This window comes from Ailuropoda melanoleuca, chromosome 5 (assembly GCF_002007445.2).
Source record: "Ailuropoda melanoleuca isolate Jingjing chromosome 5, ASM200744v2, whole genome shotgun sequence".
In the NCBI taxonomy this organism is placed as follows: domain Eukaryota; kingdom Metazoa; phylum Chordata; class Mammalia; order Carnivora; family Ursidae; genus Ailuropoda; species Ailuropoda melanoleuca.
Genome location: NC_048222.1, coordinates 124,417,435 through 124,435,469, shown reverse-complemented (window position 1 = coordinate 124,435,469; position 18,035 = coordinate 124,417,435). Strand labels below are relative to the sequence as shown.

General features: G+C 36.8%; 1 protein-coding gene across 5 annotated transcripts in view; it reads left to right on the top strand.

Moving 5' to 3' along the window:
* The window catches only part of INTU (inturned planar cell polarity protein), a 92,355-nt gene that overhangs the window by 23,583 nt on the left and 50,737 nt on the right, over window positions 1–18,035 (top strand). For all 5 annotated transcript variants that reach the window (XR_004625846.1, XM_034661644.1, XM_034661645.1 and 2 more), the window contains exons 3-4: window positions 6,440–6,525; window positions 15,475–15,678. Coding sequence is in view for 4 of the 5 variants with exons in the window: in XM_034661644.1 (XP_034517535.1) it covers window positions 6,440–6,525; window positions 15,475–15,678 (290 nt within the window). In the remaining variant the exon portion in view is untranslated. The remainder of the gene's footprint in view (window positions 1–6,439; window positions 6,526–15,474; window positions 15,679–18,035) is intronic.

Here is an 18,035-nt window from a genome sequence, read left to right as displayed (position 1 = left end):
TTCTAGGAACGCCACTTACCTCTAGACCTCTTCTCTTTGCACCATCTGTCTAGGAGGAAACAGAATGAACTACAGAGAGGAAGAAACTGCTATGTAGTCCTGTTGTTTACCTTTAAAATAATTTAAAGATACACAGGATGCTGGTAGTATGCTTTTTGACCTGAGTGTGGTTACATGGATATGTTCACTTTTTGATAATTTATTGTTGTACTACTACAGTTTGTGTACTTTTCTGCATGTGTATGAATAGCAGTGAAAAGGCAGAAAAATGAAGTGCATGATTTCAGTTTCATAATGGAAGAGTTTATGATTTACCAGTAAGTTAAAAAAAAAAAGATTTGTCAAAGTAAAATGATTATTTCGTCCGTGGTGCATAGCAAAATGCTTGGTTGATAAATAAGCCCTCAGAAGCATTTATTGAATAAATGCACAAACTGTAGAAAAATATGTACAGGGAAAACAATTGGAAGTAAATACAAATACAGCAAAATGCTAATAGTGTTGGGTTTGTGTGGAGACGTTATAGGTGGTTTGTTTTATCTTTTTTCGTATTTTTAATTTATGGTGATGTATATTTTTAAAGTTACATACTTTGGGAATAAATAATGGACAATTTTAATGTCATGGTGACTTTGCTAATCCCACAGCATGGAATTTTCTCATTTGTTTCTTTCATAGTTCTATTTTACACTGAAGTCTGTAGTTGAACCGTGAGGTAACCCCATAGGCAGGAGGATCTTGAAAACTTTGTCCTGGTAATGCAGTTTGCTGGGGTGACTTCTGCCATTGTCTTGCTGGAGAATGACCCTCCTTTGACTAAAGTGCATTGGCCAACACAGTGAAACTGGTGACTCCTCCCATTCTTTCCTTTCACGACGGTAGAACTCCTTTCTATTCTGATTCTTCTTTGCTGGGATTTTGGGGGTTTTGCTGCATTTTCTGGTGCCATTTTTGCTGCTCTTGCTGCTGACTTGCATCTTTATTTTTTATTTCCGAGTTTTTCTAAAAGTTTGACTGCTAGGGACACCAGGGTGGCTCAGTCAGTTAAGTGGCTGACTCTTGATTTCAGCTCAGGTCATGATCTTAGGGTCGGGAGTTCAGTCCCGTGTTGGGCTCCTTACTGGGCCTGGAGTCTGCTTAAGATTCTCTCTTTTCCTCTCCCTATGCCCCTGCCTGCCCCTGCCCACCCCCATGCACGTGAGCACATGTGCTCTCTCTCTCTCAAATAAATAAATCCTAAAAAAAAAAAAAAAAGTGTCAGCTATTTGCTCCCTGACTACCCATAGCCAGCCTCCATCCCTAGACCAAAGCAAATCCTCTTTTGACCTGCATCCTAGAAACTGCCTATCGCCTTGGTGATTTTTTTTCATCACAATGACCCATTTTTCTTCATTTTAACTACGTGTTTTTTAAGGATTGGAAAGGATAGGGTTAAAGAAATCACACAGTGTTCTAGACAACGTACCCCTGCAGAATGTTTCTTCTCAACAATAAAACGAAGTTTTTATTTTAAGTGCTTTTTGTGTAACTTCTAATGTTCTTACCTGTGATAACCGAATAACTTTGTTTTACATGACACACTTGTGCTATTTCTCTTTTTAAGTTTTTTGAAGTTTTTTTTAATCCTTTAAAAAATCTTTTTGAGGTATAACATACATTCAAAGCATGAACAAATCTTAAGTGTACATTCGACGAATTTTGACGTGTGTATATACCTGTGTAACTACCACCCAGATCAAGATAAAGAACATTTCCAATACCCAGAAGGCTCCATTGTGCCTTCTCCCGGTTAATACCCTCTCCCCTCTGAAAGTCAAGTTTTCTATCAACAGAGTGACTTTTCCTCCTCCTCTTCTTTTTTTTTTTAATTTCACCTCTTCTTAAACTTCCTTTAATAGAAGTATATGGTGTGAATTCTCTTGCGTTTATTTTCTTTATTTTATAGCCTGTAAAAAATATCCGGCTGTTTCTATGTAGTATTCCATTGTATATTCATTTTTCCATTTCACTGTTGATGGACATTTTGGTTGTTTCCAGTTAAAACATTTGAAGTACTTTTTTAGAAAGATAGGTTTGGTTTTTTGTGAGCACCTAATGAATGGTTTTATTCTCTAAAATTTTGCATGTTGCTATTTGATACACATTTTTATTTTCACCTTCTGTAATACTTGAAACATTTCAGTTTTCTTCCCGTAGAGTTTGAGAGAGAGAGAGAGAGTGAGAGCAAGCTGGGGGAGGGTCTAAGGGAGATGGGCAGAGAGAATTTCAAGTAGACTCCAAGCTGAGCATGGAACCTGATGCGGGGCTCGATCTCACAACCCCAAGATCATGACCTGAGCTGAAACCAAGAGTCACACACTTAACCAACTGAGCCACCCAGGCACCCCAACATTTCAGTTTTGTTAACGAAAGTAACTCTACTGTATTTGTCTGTCTCTCCTCCCTCACATCATTTCTTTCCCACATTTAACCTGTGGTACTTGACCCAGTAGTAAAGGAAAGAAACCAGCAGTGACTTCATTGGAAAGATAGAGTTTTTAGGACTTCCTAGAGAGCTTCTGGTGCAGTTACTTCCTTCTACAGATGAGTACCAGAAGGATTACGTGATTTACTGAAGAACAGAGGGCAGTCGGTGATAAAGCTGGGACCTACAAGTTCTCATTTCTATTCACAAAACTCTTTCACTTGCTGTGGTGCTCACTTGAATGGGCAGGGAAAGTGCCAAAGGATTTCTCTTTGAAGCCAAAAAGAAAAGAAATTATTTAATCCTTTCAAAATGTAATTTGGAAATAAGGATTAGGATACAACAATGTACCACTTCACCCATTTAATCCATTTTGAGACACTTATCCAAAAGAAATAATCTAAAACAGATCTGTAAACCATGACCTGTATGTCAGATCAGGCCTACCACTTGTTTTTGTAGTCTGAAAACGGAGAATGGTTTTTACCTTTTCAGTGATTTTTAAAAAAAAATCAAAAGACTAATATTTTATTACATATGAAAGTTATGTGAGATTCACATGTTAGTGTTCAGAAATAAAATTGGACTGGAGCACAGCCACATTCATGTGTTTATTGTCTATGGCTGCTTTCGAGCTACAGTTGCAGAGCAGAGTAGTTGCTGCAACAAAAACCATATGGCCTGCAGAGCCTGAAATATTTACTAATTTGGTCCTTTACAGAAAGCTTGCTGACCCCAGATGTAAAAGAAAGAAAACTATGTGCATGAAAACATTTATTTAAGCATTTTTTAAGTAAGGATAAAAAATAAAAAGCATGAAAATGTCAAACTGGAGTACGGTTATTTGAATTATAATTTAATAAATGTATTTGTTATTTGACTATTAAAATTGTCATCTAAACACTATGTACCAACATAAAAATTCTTATTGCTTGAGAAGTTTAAAAGGATGAAATTCCTTTATACCTCATTTGTGTCAATGTAAGTAAAGACTAAAAATAATTTGCGAAAATAATTATGGCTATAAGTGCCGGGGTCATCAGTAATTTTTCAAACATTGCTGTAGTATTATTTTCTATTTTAATGAGAAATAAAAACCTTGCACCAGTTTCTTATCTGGCATCGTCAGGGAATGTGATCTTTTACTTAATCAAATGTTTTGGATGATAGTTACAATATATGAGCCACCATTATTCAAGGATTTCTAGAATGATAGGTTAGGAGAGACCTTAATTTTCTGCTTATGCCTGCATATTATAAATGAGGGATTGATAATTGGAATTCAAAAAATATATAATAAAGTTAATTCTCTCAAAATTTAAGAATTTTTCAGTAAATGCCTTGACAGTAAATGCATTAACTTGAAGGTATAATATGGTAACTGTGTTTCAAAAGCCAGATGTCTTCCCCCTGAAGTCAAATTCAGCTTAATTTAAAAGATCAATTTAAACTCACAGTCCGCTCCCACCCCACTGGCACATACATATTTCCCAGTCCTTCTGTGCATAAATCCCTTCTTCTAACAAGATTGATTTATTTTTTTCTCCAATGACCTCTTCTCTGTACCTTGTACATCCAGATCTGTTCTTTTTCATTCATGGTCCCTGATTCTCATTTGGTGCTTAGCCAAGACTGTTTTGTATTGTTAGGCAGGTGTATTCATTTTCTATAGCCGCCGTGACAAATTACCACAAACTTAGTGGTTTAGAACGACAGAAATTTATCATCTTGCAGTTCTGGAAGTTAGATGTCTAAAATGTGTCCTCTTGCACTAAAATCAAAGTATCCACAGGGCTGCATTCCTTATGGATTCTCTAGGATAGAAATCCCTTTCCTCGGCCAGCTGAAATTTCAGAGGCCACCTGAATTCCTTGTCTTGTGGTCCCTTCCTGCATCTTCAAAGCCAACAGCGTAGCATTTTTAAGTTTTTCTCTGACTCTGAACCTCCTGCCTCCTTCCTTATAAATACCCTGTGATTATATTGGGCCACTTAGATAATCTCCCGATCTCAACATCCTTAACTTAATTACTTCTGCCAAGTCCCTTTTGCCATGCAAGGTAACATTCACAGATTTCAGTGATTAGGATATGGACAACTTTAGGGGACCATTAATCTGCCTACCACAGTGGGTTTTTTTTTTTAGTAAAATAATGAGTTTTAATTTGTTTTATAATAGTAGTATTTGTTTAATGTAGACAGTTTAGAAAATAAAGCAAAAAAAGAAAAAGCCCGTACACCCAGTGGCAACATTTTACATAGATACAGATATAGATTTCTTTTTTCTACATTTATATGTAATAGTTTTGTTTTAAAAATAATTTCTTAAACTGTATCTTCATTTTGTATACAGTATTAATAGAGTAGTAAACAAACTTTGACAGATGTATTTTCATAGCCCTCAGTGCCCTACAGTTACACATTTGATATTAAGCAGATGCTGAGGAATGCATTGATAGATTTTCTCAAATGATTAATTTTACATTGAGGAATTGACTTAAGTACTGTAATAAACTGATTTCACCTTTTTCTATTTCATTTGACTTTGGAATGTATCTTTTTTTTTTTTAAGATTTTTTATTTATTTATTTGACAGAAAGAGACAGCCAGCGAGAGAGGGAACACAAGCAGGGGGAGTGGGAGAGGAAGAAGCAGGTTCCCAGCGGAACAGGGAGCCTGATGCGGGGCTTGATCTCGGGACCCTGGGATCACGCCCTGGGCCAAAGGCAGACGCTTAATGACTGAGCCATCCAGGCCACCCTGAATGTACCTTGATAAAATTTTCCATCAGTAATTCACATTTCTTACCTAACAGTTCAAACAATTTCATGCAGTTCATTTCCTTTCAGCCTTTGACAGGGCATCCTAATGACCCCTGTGTGCTTGCTGAGAAGGAACTCTGCCCACTGCAGTGATAGGATGTCCAGGAAGCCTGCCATTTCTGAGTCACAGAGTTGCTGACAAGAACTTGAGGAAAACAAATATGTGGGAGAATGAGAAGTAAATATAACACTTCTGTTATAGAAAGAGAAAATTTTCCACTAAACATTTTAAAATATGTATACTACACTCGCTCTAAAATCCATTTTCTTATCTGTTATGACAATACGTGTATGTCTCCTACTTTTAGAGCTTTGTTAGACATGTTTTCAGATGGTTACTTCCTACAGCATTACCTCTGTTGTCCAAGGCTGTTCACTACACAAACATCCTTGAAAAAATAATCCAGAACGAGGACTGTTAGTACTTTGCCTTGCAAGATGTACAAAAACATGAGAGACTGATGGAGAATCGTCTACCAACCAACACTGTTATCTATATACGTGTTTATAATCTGTCTTCCCCAGAGTGTGAAGCTCCATGACAGTAGAGATTTTTGTCTGTTTTGTTCAATTCTCTATCTTTAGTGCCTAGAACAGTGTATGGCACACAGTAGGTGCTCAGTGAATATCTGTTAGATGAATATTAATTATTTGGTCCATTTCCTAATGATATATTTAGGAATGACAAAAAAAAGAGCTGTGTGTAGACACAGGTCAGTAATAGCAGTGAATGCCACAGCATATTGAGTTATGATGTACCACATGGATTTAATTAAAATTTCAGCCCAAATTTTTTTTTCCGTGGGTTTAACTGATTAGATTCAATTTTGCTAAGTGCCGTACTTGGTTTATGCTACAAATTTTTTATTTGTCCTTTGAGTTTACATAATTCTACCAATTGTATCCAAAATGAGAATATTCATCTCTTTAAATATCCATAGGTTGTATTTAGTTCTGGCGCAACTTTGGGGTGTATTATAGTATAAGAAAAGAGTGGAGTGGGAGCTTAGCTCTGCTGCTATGGGCTGTATAATAACACATAATGAGTTCCATAGTACTTTGACGAGGTTGAAATAGATGCTTTTTAATGTTCTAATTCTAGATATTTTTGGTTTTTGGATATTCATAAAACGACCTTTGTTATTTTGTTTTCAGGTGATGTCCTTGTTGCTGTGAATGATGTTGATGTGACCTCTGAGAACATAGAGAGAGTTCTGTCTTGCATTCCTGGACCTATGCAGGTATGAACAGTGTTCTTTGTATTTTATGATGAACTACAGAAAATAAAGACATCCTACATGTACTGTTTTCTTTTTTAAGATTCTGAAAATCATCATGTATAAGGTGAGTTACACTTACATACTTGACTATTTAAAAAATTTTAGCTCCTGCTAACATTTTTAGCTTTTGGAGATTATTCTAAAAAGAGAGAGAAATATCTACAAATAAAACTCCTCCTATGTAAAGCAGGAATAATGACAATAATTTAAAAAATATATTATATGACTGTCGTGCCATTATGACTACTATAATGTTGATGAAGATCCAGTTCCTAGAGAAGTCATTTTAAACAGTCATGAAATTTTCTTTTCTGTGATTTACTCAAATCACAATTCCTATAAAGTTTTTTTAATGTGGTTTTATTTATATTAAAAATTAGTTATACTATTTTCTTGATTTTTTCTGTTACCTAATTTACCCTTGTTCCTGAGCCTTTATGTAGCTACTTAGTGACTTATTTTTCATTCCTTGTAGGTAAAAATAAATCTCTTTCATAATAGTTATTTTGATATTCTTTTTTTTAATTTTTTTTTTTATTTTTTTTTTAAAGATTTTATTTATTTATTTGACAGAGATAGAGACAGCTAGCGAGAGAGGGAACACAAGCAGGGGGAGTGGGAGAGGAAGAAGCAGGCTCATAGCAGAGGAGCCTGATGTGGGGCTCGATCCTGTAACGCCGGGATCACGCCCTGAGCCGAAGGCAGACGCTTAACCGCTGTGCCACCCAGGCGCCCCTATTTTGATATTCTAAGCATTGACATTTTGTGTCATAGGTGACATTTTTAGGTCATTAGATGTGTTTTGAAAGTGCTGTACTTTAGGAATGCTCTGCTCTTGTTAGTATCAGGAATTAGCTTTCTCTCTTTTGAGGGGTAAGGAGGATGATATGCTTTAGACAGTTTAGATATTCCATCAGACTATAAAAGGATGAACCACTTTCTGTATTGATCAGGATGAAGAACAGAATCCCTGATAAAACGCAATCTTCCTGCGTCTGATTTGAGATTCCAAAATAATAGGACCCATGATGAAATTCTTTATTTTCTAAGAAATAACATTTCTTCTGTTCACTTCTTTCTCTTAAAACGCACACACACACCCCAACGACACACATGGATGCTCTGTAAAAGTGCTATCTTTATGCAAACGCAAAATGAAAGTGCTAGAATAACTATGGCAGCCAGTGACCAGCAGTGCCTATGAATGGATAGGGAGATGTCGATGGAGACAGGGTGGTGTTCGAAATATTAACAGTCGGGCAGACACCAGCCATAATGCTGAAATAGGGTATACTGTTGTCCCCTTTGGTTGTCAGGTGTAGAGAGGTCCTAGGGTGAGCCAGGGTATTAGGGCACCTCAGGGGCTCAGACAGCAGCTACTTACCAATCAGTAATGAAGAATTACAGTATTTTAACAACTGAAACAGCTTCACCCAAGCAAACTGGCTGCACAACAGCCCTGGGTCAGGGCTCCTCCCTCCTGCCTCTGTCAGTTGCAGGTGTCTGCCAGTATAGCTAGAGTTCAACCACGGCTCTTCTGTCTTCCAAAAATATTATGTTTATAGTGGAGTCACATTATATGTATGTTTAGTTAACATTTGCAAATACAGCCATGCACGCTCAAAAGTTAAAAAAAAAAAAAAGAGGAAGAAATAATGATTTAAATATTTTGGTCCGAATCCACCCACCATTTACATGTCCTTGTTAAGTATGAAGTAGGAGTCGTGTATCTGCTGTTGGCCCAGTTTGCCTTTTATGGCATGAGCATCTTGCTACATTAAGTGTGGTTCTGTATTTAAATACACACACAGCACACAGCTTTTATGTGCCAATATGTACATCTTGTGCCTAAATGAAGAAAGAGCAGTTTGTTTTGAAAATGGAAGAAAAACTGTTTTTGAGTTGTTTGACTCTATCGTATTGAGAGAGTATGTTTTACTCCAGCACATTCTCCTTCCTAACGTAAGCTCAGAGTGATTTTGACAGTATATAATTTGAGAATATAACTCCATCATAAGATGTATATTATTAAAACCTTTAAGAAAATGAGCTTTCTTCTTATTATAAAGGTTCATTGTAAGAGTTGGAAAATATGAAGAAGTAAGGGACAAAATCTTTTAAAATCCCATCACCTGAGGGAAATCATGATTAATATTTCAGAATATTTTATTCTAGTTTAACCCCTTGAGTATAAACATGTATACATTTGTTTGTTTTACTAGCAGAATTAGTATTACAGCTGTGTCATACTCAAAAGCAAGCACCAGCGTTTAGCATGATGTATCTTTAATAATGGTTTAGAACATAGTTAAAATTCCTTTAACTAGAAGTAATGTTTTATTAGTAAACCACATTTTTCTTAACTCATTAGTGTTGAAAGGGGGGTCAAGTGTAAGCTTCTCACTACCAGCCGTGTAAACTAGGAGGCTCATAGGAGGCTCAGGGAGGACCGGGGTAGAAGTGGGAAGGGAACTAGTGTTTGTACGTACCAGGCAGTATGTTTGGTGCTTTGCTGGTATCATTTCCTTTAGTAATTTCATTTATTCCTCCTAACAGTCTGATACCTATAATTGTGTTTCTGTTTTGTACGTGACGAAAAAGAATCTAAGAGAGATTTAATGATTTCTCCAAGGTTGCGGAATTAATAACTCAAGGAACTGAAACTGACTCCAGAGATGATCCTTCCATCTTTCACACAACCTGGGTGGGGCTTCGTTCTCGCTGGGCCAGAACTCGCTGAGGTGGACTTGTCCCAGAAAAAGTTGTTTTACCTGATTTGTGTCTATGGCAGCAGAAATAGTTATTCAAGCAGTAAAAGAAGAGGAATGCTGATTTATAAAGAATACCATAGGAGACTTTTTAACATTGAAATTTGGAACTATCTAACGGCAGGATTTTAAACTTCTACTCGGTGTATAAAAATGGTCTGAACGCTTCTTGTCATCTGACAGAAGATGGCCTGGGAGCTATCTACGATGTGGTAATGTGGTGGAATGAGGTCAGAGCTCCCATTTTAAACCTTGCTCTGAGCAAATTGCCAGACTGTTCTGGGTTTCAGTTTTCTCATCTATAACCAGAGGACATTTGAGCAAATATATCTGAGCCCAGTTCCAATTCTGCAGTTCTGTGCTTGATTTTTAAATACGTTCTGTTGTAAATAGATTCAGAATGAAATCCAGAGTTGAAGCCTATATGCTAGGTGAGGTACAAAAAGCCCAGATCATTTCTTTTAAAGCCAGGTTTTAACATTCTGCAAAAATAGTTGTCTTAGAGTCTCCAAAAATGTTCTGTCACGAAAGAAAAAAAAAGGCTGGAGAATTGTTCTAGACTGAGGAAGAATGAAGTGACATATAACTAAGTGCAGTGGCTAATCCTTAATTGATCCTGGATTGCAGTGGGGGAACAGCTGTATTGGGACAATTGGGGAAATTTGGAAAAAGACTTGGAGAACAGTATTATATTTAACATTCAAATTCCTAAGTGTGATAATTATATTTGGTTGTGTAGGAGAAAGCCCCTATCCTTAGGAGATATGTGCTCAGGTTTTTAGCAATGAAGCATTAAGATGTCAGCAGATAATTCTGAAGTGATTCAGCCAAATTTTTTTTGAATACATAAAGTGGGGGTGAGGGTGGAAGGCAAGGGGAATGAGACAGAGAAGAGAAGGAGAAAGCAAATGTGACAAAATGTTAACAATTGGTGAAACAGGGTGAGGAATAATGCATGGGTGATTATTATGTTATTGCAACTTTTTTGTAGGTTTGAAATTTTTTAAAATAAGTTGTGGGTTTGAGAAAAAGAGGTTTTAGGTATTTAAAATGACAAGAACAAAGGTGCAAGTATCCATCTGATTACTGACTTTGTGACCTTTATCTACTGCTGGAGCTCTATGCACTCATTTATTCAATAAGCACATAATCATATATATTATAGTAAATGCCAACCCTTTCTGGCTTGATCGGGGAGCTTGGGTCCAAATTTTGCAGTTGACCAGGTTTGACTGCATGAAGTACTGGGCCATAGCTCATTTTCCTGGAGCTTTGGAGGAAGCCAACTCCTTTTATAGGAGATTAGCCTATAGAACATTAGTCCTGGACTCTTACCTCTCAAGTATTTCTTAGGTCTAAGAGAGGGGAAAAGTCTTCTTAAAGGTGATGATGGTTGGGTGGAATGTTTTAACTTTTATTATTTCCTTGTTACACAAAAGTCATATATATGCCATGGAAAAATTAGGAAATAGACTGGCAAAATTTAAAGAAAATGTAAATCTTCTCTATTTTCAGAACCCAGAAGTACCATCTGGGTATTTTAAAGTGGAGGACCGACTTGATTAGATTTGCATTTTAGGGATATTTCACTCGGAATGGGACTGGAGGTAGGGAAACCAGGTGATTGGCTTCACAGCAGTCCAGAAGAGAGCTGATAAAGGCCTGTGGATATGGAGGAAGGAATAGATTAGATTTAAGATAATGTGAAGCAAAGAGGACCGTACTTCCTGCAGGATAAAGAGAAGGCCAAGGTGCCTTGCAGGTTTCATCCTGAGTAACTCAGTGAGATTGCCTAAAAGAGAAGAGGATCAGGAGAGAGACTTTGCTGAGTCAGATAGACTCATTTTCTTCAGAATTTTGACTGAGGAATATTCAAAGCATCTGCCAGGCAATGGAGAAAGGATCAGACAGGCAGATAGCAGTACAGGTGTTGTGAGAGAGCCCCACGAGGGCCGTGAGGCAGCAGTGAGAGACTGGTCAGCTCTCAGAACTGCTTCAGATTCTCTGGTTCTTATCTGCGAAGAGACGGAAAGAAAGATTTTGCTTGTTTGTTTGACAGAGGCTGAAGAGATGTTGCCTGTTGAGTGGAAGGGTTGAAGACAGAAGTAGAGAGAGGGTAATTAAACAAGATTTCGGAAGTGATGAGTTATGGAGAGTGTGTCTTTGGACCTGAGGAAAGGCACATCATCTCCTGAACTGGAAGGAAAGGAAGAAAGGATGGGCAAATTGCACATACACACACACACACACACACACACACACACACACACAAATATTTTGAGAGAGACAGGCAATGAGAAATGATGAAACATGTCACAGGTTAATGTCCATGGGGGAACAGAAAGCCCTTTTATAAGAAGTTTCATGTAAACTATTTTGTATTAGATGGTTTTTTTTTTCAGATTTTATGTATTTATGTATTTATTTATTTATTTAGAGAGCACAAGCTAGGGGAGGGGCAGAGGGAGAGAGAGACCCCAAGCAGACTCTGTGCTGGGCATGGAGCCCGATATGGGCCTCCACCTCCTGACCCTGAGATCATGACCTGAGCTAAAATCAAAGAGTCAGATGCTCAACTGACTGAACCACCCAGGCACTGCCCCTTAGATGTTTCTTAATAAAATTTTTCTATAAAGTTTATCCTTAATATTTATGTATATCAACCCCTTTTTAAAAATAGCACGTAAGTCTTAATTTAGTTATTTGTCTCATCTGTTATCATTTTATCAAGGCAACCAGATATCCTGAAATTTATAGCTACTTAACATGTAAGCTTTTCAAAATGTCTTACTAAAGTGTAATTATCTTTGCGTAATGGAGCTAACTTTACTTAAATCAGAAGAATGGTGACTAAAATAGTCCTTAAAAGAATTTTAATGGATGGTTCTGTGGTGTGTGTATTTGAGTTTTTGACATGGTGAGGGGGAAAATGTCCTTACACCACAGAAAAGAAGTGCAGTTGTTTGCCAAGTATAACATTAGTTAGTTTTCAAGTATGTCATTTTTCACAAGCATAACAAACTAGTCTTAAATTTTAGGTTGTTGTTGCTGCCTAAAGTAAAATTAGTGAGTTTTTATTTTGAGTTTACCACCTCATTTCCTTTTGTCATTTTTGGTGAGTCACAGCCGGTCTTTTGACCTCTCTACCCACAAGAATCTCAGCTGAAAAAGATGCCCTCCCTGTTCTGAGGCACATTTCTTTCTCCAAAGACCACCTTTCTCCTTGTTCATCACTGGTTATGCACAGCTTTCAACTGATGCTGCAACAGACCCAGCCTGACTCTGTGACGTTTGCTTCCCTAGAATGCCGCTCATCTCATGCTCCCTGCAGTCACATTTCTCCCCCTCCCCTCCACTCATATATATAGCTTCTCGCCAAAGGCCAATGCTGGGGACAATCTCAGAGCTCCCATCTAAGCTGTCATAAGCTCTGAGTTCAAGATTTCCCCAAATTCTTAGATTTCTCATGTTTTCAAGGAACACCACCAAGGAATGCCACCCATGTGTTTTCTTTTAGACACTCTTAAATTCTCATCCTTAGATAAAAGGGCCCTCAACCACCAAGCCATTCACTTCATGAGACCCTTGTACAAGGATTTTATATGCTTTTGCTTATGTTTGTATTTCTATTTATGTATACATATTTTGAACATTGCCCACTAAAACAGTTGCAACTCTCAGAATGTAGTCTTTCAGGCCATCTAATGCTTACCTGTTGTTCGATTGGGTCAAAACCTCACACCAAAATATTCTTTTTCACATCCTTCTAAGATCATTTCTAAAATAGTGTCTTTTCAACTGTCTCTCACCTTAATCTTATATTAAGTTTCATCAGATCATGCTTGATTGTTCTCATATAGGATCTCTACTTTTTTATATTTTTGTTTAGTTTGCTTATTATTTCCCCCCCTAAATACACTAGTTTTCTACTCAGTCTTTTTTGATGTAATATTAAGGGCCCATTTTTCAATAGGTTTATAGCAAACATAAAAAATTCAGTAAAGGTTGACTTTTCCATTTGAATATTACATGTTTTGTAAGGAAACATGATCATCAGGCCTCAAGAAAATTTTATGAAGAATTTCTCCCCTCCTACTTTCTATACAGATTACTGCTGATCTAGACCTAGTTTATCTTTACTCCGAACATATACATATTAATGAATTTAGCCCTCATGTCTCTTTTCTACTTGTTAATAAAATAAATCTGAGACTTATTTTAGAAAAGATGTTTATTTAACTTAATTCACTTTAGGTAGACAGAGATGATTTAGTGCCCTTAAGATGCCACAGACAGCCACAGATAAGCAAAATTGAATACAACCATAAATAGTCACCCCTTGTGAACAAAAGAGAATATTTAGATATTTGTCTTTTGGGAGGTTTTATTCATCAGGACAAATTTATTTTATAGTATAATACTAACAACAGTTGGATAGGCTGGTAGAATCATGAATGAATTTTTTAAAAATAATATGTGTAATATTTTTTCATGAAAAAATATAAATATATAAAGTTCATTTTTAAAAAGAGTGACTCTATGTGTTAGTATTTATCACATTTAAAGTTGTCCTTAAAAATGGTACTTCTTGGGCACCTGGGTGGTTCAGTCGGTTAAGCGGCTGCCTTCGGCTCAGGTCATGATCCCAGGGTCCCTGGGATCAAGTCCTGCATCAGGCTCCCTGCTCAGCGGGAAGCCTGCTTCTCCCTCTCCCTCTGCCTGCCTCTCCCCCTGCATGTATGCTCTTTTTCTCTGTCCAATAAATAAAACCTTTTAAAAAAATGGTATCTCATAGTTATTAAAAATTAGGGGTTATTTATTACTATCTTGATAATAACTTTTTTTAAAAGATTTATTTTTTTATTTATTTGAGCCTGAGCCGAAATCAAGAATCAGATGCTTGACCAACTGAGCCACCCAGGTGCCCCCATCTTCATAATAACTTTTAAAAAAGATTTTCCTCCCAAATGCAACTTAATGTGTATAATTTTATCTGCTTTTAAATATTGGCTAGACATTTCCCACCCCCAGCTTTATTGAGGTATGATTGACAAAAATTTTATATATTTAGGTTGTACATGACTTTTTTAAAGTGTACAGTGTGATGATTTAATATACATACATTGAGCAGACTTTTGATCAAACATGAATTTATTTTTTGACTTAAAACTTAATCTAATTTTTAGAAGAGTCATTACATTTTAATGTTTAAATTCGAAACTTTATGAATTATTACAGTTAGAATATCCAGTTTTATTCATCTGTCTTCTGCTAAGATTTTAAACATTAGGAATACTTTGTGGTTATACAGCTTATGATGATGTTCTTACTACAGCAAATTAGCTATAGCTAGTGAAAGCTTCTTTTGGTCAAGATACACAGTGGAGCTTCTTTAAAATGAACAAGTTATCTTTGGCCAGGTGGCATCTAGACACATACCTCCTTTTTCAAGTAAAAGTAATTGAGACCTGGAGGCTACCTTTCAACGACTGGAAAATGGCCACATTCTGGGTTCTTACCAATCTTGTCTGACATCAGGCCGTGAAAATAAAACTATCTTGATAAAACTGATAGATAATCTTCTCAGGCTCATGGTCCCAGATCTACCATGTTAATAGTTTTTTCTCTCCTTCGTCTTTATTTTAAAGGACCACAAAGAAAGTCTCAGAGAAAAATATTTGAATATCACCACACTTGAAAGGAAAGCTAACCTGTACACAGTTCCTCTTAATCCTATATCTCCTCCTTTTCCCTTCCCCAGATGAGCTATCGGCATTCATAATATGGTGTTGCTCTTTTTGAAATTATAAGATTATATGAATTTTTGTTTTTCCATGGTATTTCTTTGTTATCAGTAACTTAGAATACAGTGAATAAGTTTAAATAAATGAATTTTTGTACAGAGAATTCTAAATTCTTACTCAATAAATATTTATAATAATATGTTCCAAAAACTAGGCTAGGAGCTGGAGATACAAATGTAAATAGAATACACAGTTCTTGACATCAAAGAGCTCATATTCTAGGATGATTTTTAGATATACTCTGTGTACCTAAATGTCTGTGCATGTACAGACCCTTCTTTGTGAAAACTGCAGCCAACCTTTCCTTGTTAAAAAATCAACACATTGTTTTGTTAAAGGTAAAACTGACATTTGAAAATGCATATGCTGTGAAAAAGGAAACAACTCAACCAAGACAGAAAAAGGCACAGTCGAACACAAATGATTTAGTCAAACTCCTGTGGGGAGAAGAGGTCGAAGGTATCCAGCAAAATATCCTAGATACTCCTCACATCGTTATGTATCTCACACTGCAGCTCGACTCGGAAACATCAAAGGAAGAGGTGAGTGCCTTCTCGAAAGTGCAAAGGAAAAGAATAAGGCCCTTTTATAGTCTTTCAAGTGAATAATAAGCATTTTTTTCAGTCATTCTTTGTCTTTATGGTTTTGGTATGTCTCATACACACAGCAGTCTTCTAACTGACAAGCCTAATGAGTCCATTTATATAGATTACTGAAATATTTGAATTTGTTTCTGCCATCTTCTTTAAAGATTTCTATTTGAACTACTTTTTCCATAATATTTTTCTAACCTATCATTGGTTGCTGTATACTCTGTTTTTTTAGTGATTGCTTTTAAAATTTTATCATGGTATTTATCTTAGCGGATTCTATAACACTACTTTAACTCTTTTCAAGATAATTCAAGGCCCGTAGTATACCTTAATTCCAATTATCCCCTCTTCACATACATGCTATTTTCCTCAGTATTTCAGTGCTATCATTTTTTAAAAAGATTTATTTATTTATTTTAGAGAGAGAGCCATGCACACACACAAGTGGGGGGGAAGGGCAAAGGGAAAGGGCGAGAGACAATCTTAAGCAGGCTCCATGCACAGTGCGGAGCCCAATGCAGGGCTCAGTCTCACGAACTGGAGATCATGACCTGAACCAAAATCAAGAGTCAGATGCTTAACCAGCTGAGCCACCCAGGCATCTTGTGCTGTCATTTTTTTTTAATTCCAGAAATTGGGCATAATTATGCTAGTCACTACTGTTAATTATTATTACATTTTATGCATTATAAAAACATGTTAAGTAATACATTATAAAATGCATATTTTATGCATTATGCTTCATACAGATGAACCTTTAAATTTACATATATTCTTACCATTTTCTTTACTCACTATTCTCTCTTACATCTCAGACCGTCCTTATTTGATCTTTTTTCTTCTTCTTAAGACATATATTTTAGGCATTTCCTTATAGTGAAAGTCTCTTGATGGTAAATTCTTTTTGTTGTTATTTATCTTATGGTGTTTTTTTCACCTTTTCTCGAAAGGTGCTTTATAATTCTACATTTTATTAGTCAGAATAGGCCAATCAGTGTAACAACCCTGATGTCTCAGTGGCTTAACATAATAGAAGTCTATTTCTCATTTCAATATAAATGTTCTTGCTCATGTAGCTCAGTGGTTGGAGCCCTTTATCTAATGGTTCCATGATTTCCAAAGGCTTCAGAGTCCTCTGCTGGGTCATTTGCATCTAGTTCATCAATGAGAGATGAGAGAAGGCATCTAATATCCCGTGAGACAGTTCAGAGTCCTAACTTAAAAGTTGGAACATCACTTCTGCCCATGTTCCAGTGCCTAGAACTAGTTATATGGTCTCTCCCAATGCAAGGAAGTAAGAAAATGTAGTTTTCCTGTGTGGTGAGGAAGAAGATGAAGTCAACACGTGGTATTGCTTATGTCATTCAGGTAGAAAGTTATTTTCTCTAATCTGTTTGAAGATAGTATTCCTTTGTCTTCTGACTTCAGTAATTGCTGTTAAGTCTACTGTCAGTCATTCCTTTGTAAGGAATCTTTTATTTTCTTTGTTTAATTTCTTGCTTCCGCTATGTCCAAACTGTTTCTAACCTCTGTCTTGTGTTTTCTATTTAAACAATCATATTTTTATTTTCAGGAGTTCCTGAAAAATCTTTAATCTACATTTCAAATCTGCCATGATATTCCTGGTAGTCTCTTGCTTGTCTTAGTGATTCTATACTTTATTTCTCTAAGTATTTCATACATATTCTGTGTTCTCTATTTTGTATCTACCCATTCTACCATCTCTAAGTCCTAAGGGAGCTCTGACATGTGGTGAAACGTTTGCCTGCTTGTGTCCTTGGTGGTCACTGACTAGACTTACTGCTTGATTTTATCTCTGGGAGTCCTGTGGTGTGAAAGTGGGAATTCCTTCCTCCAGAGAGAATTTGCTTCTGCTTCTGCCACTGACCTCAGGTACACCAGGCTTTCTCAGGAGTCCGGGTTTAACACAGTGGTCCTGGGTTCAGCTTACCTAGCTAGCCAATAGCCCAGCACTCAGTGTCCCGATTGATAGTCTTGTGGGCATCAGCCCTCGAGAGAGTCCTACCTCTGTCCTTCTGCCCACCACTCACCGCTGCCAGCTGAGGCCCTGGCTTGCTTTGCAGTTCTGGGGGAGGGGATTGAAAGGGTATGGAGAAGATGTCCTTAGAAACCTTTCTACTTCTTACGTATCCAGCAGTTCAACAAGTTATGTTCTAGCCGTAGCTCCACTTGTTTTACGGCAGAAGGGTCTCTCACAGCATCTAGTTTACCACAGTGCTTCAAGCAGAAGTGCCATCTAAAAGGTTGTTACCTAATTTACATTTCTTTGCTGTTGAAATCCTTGC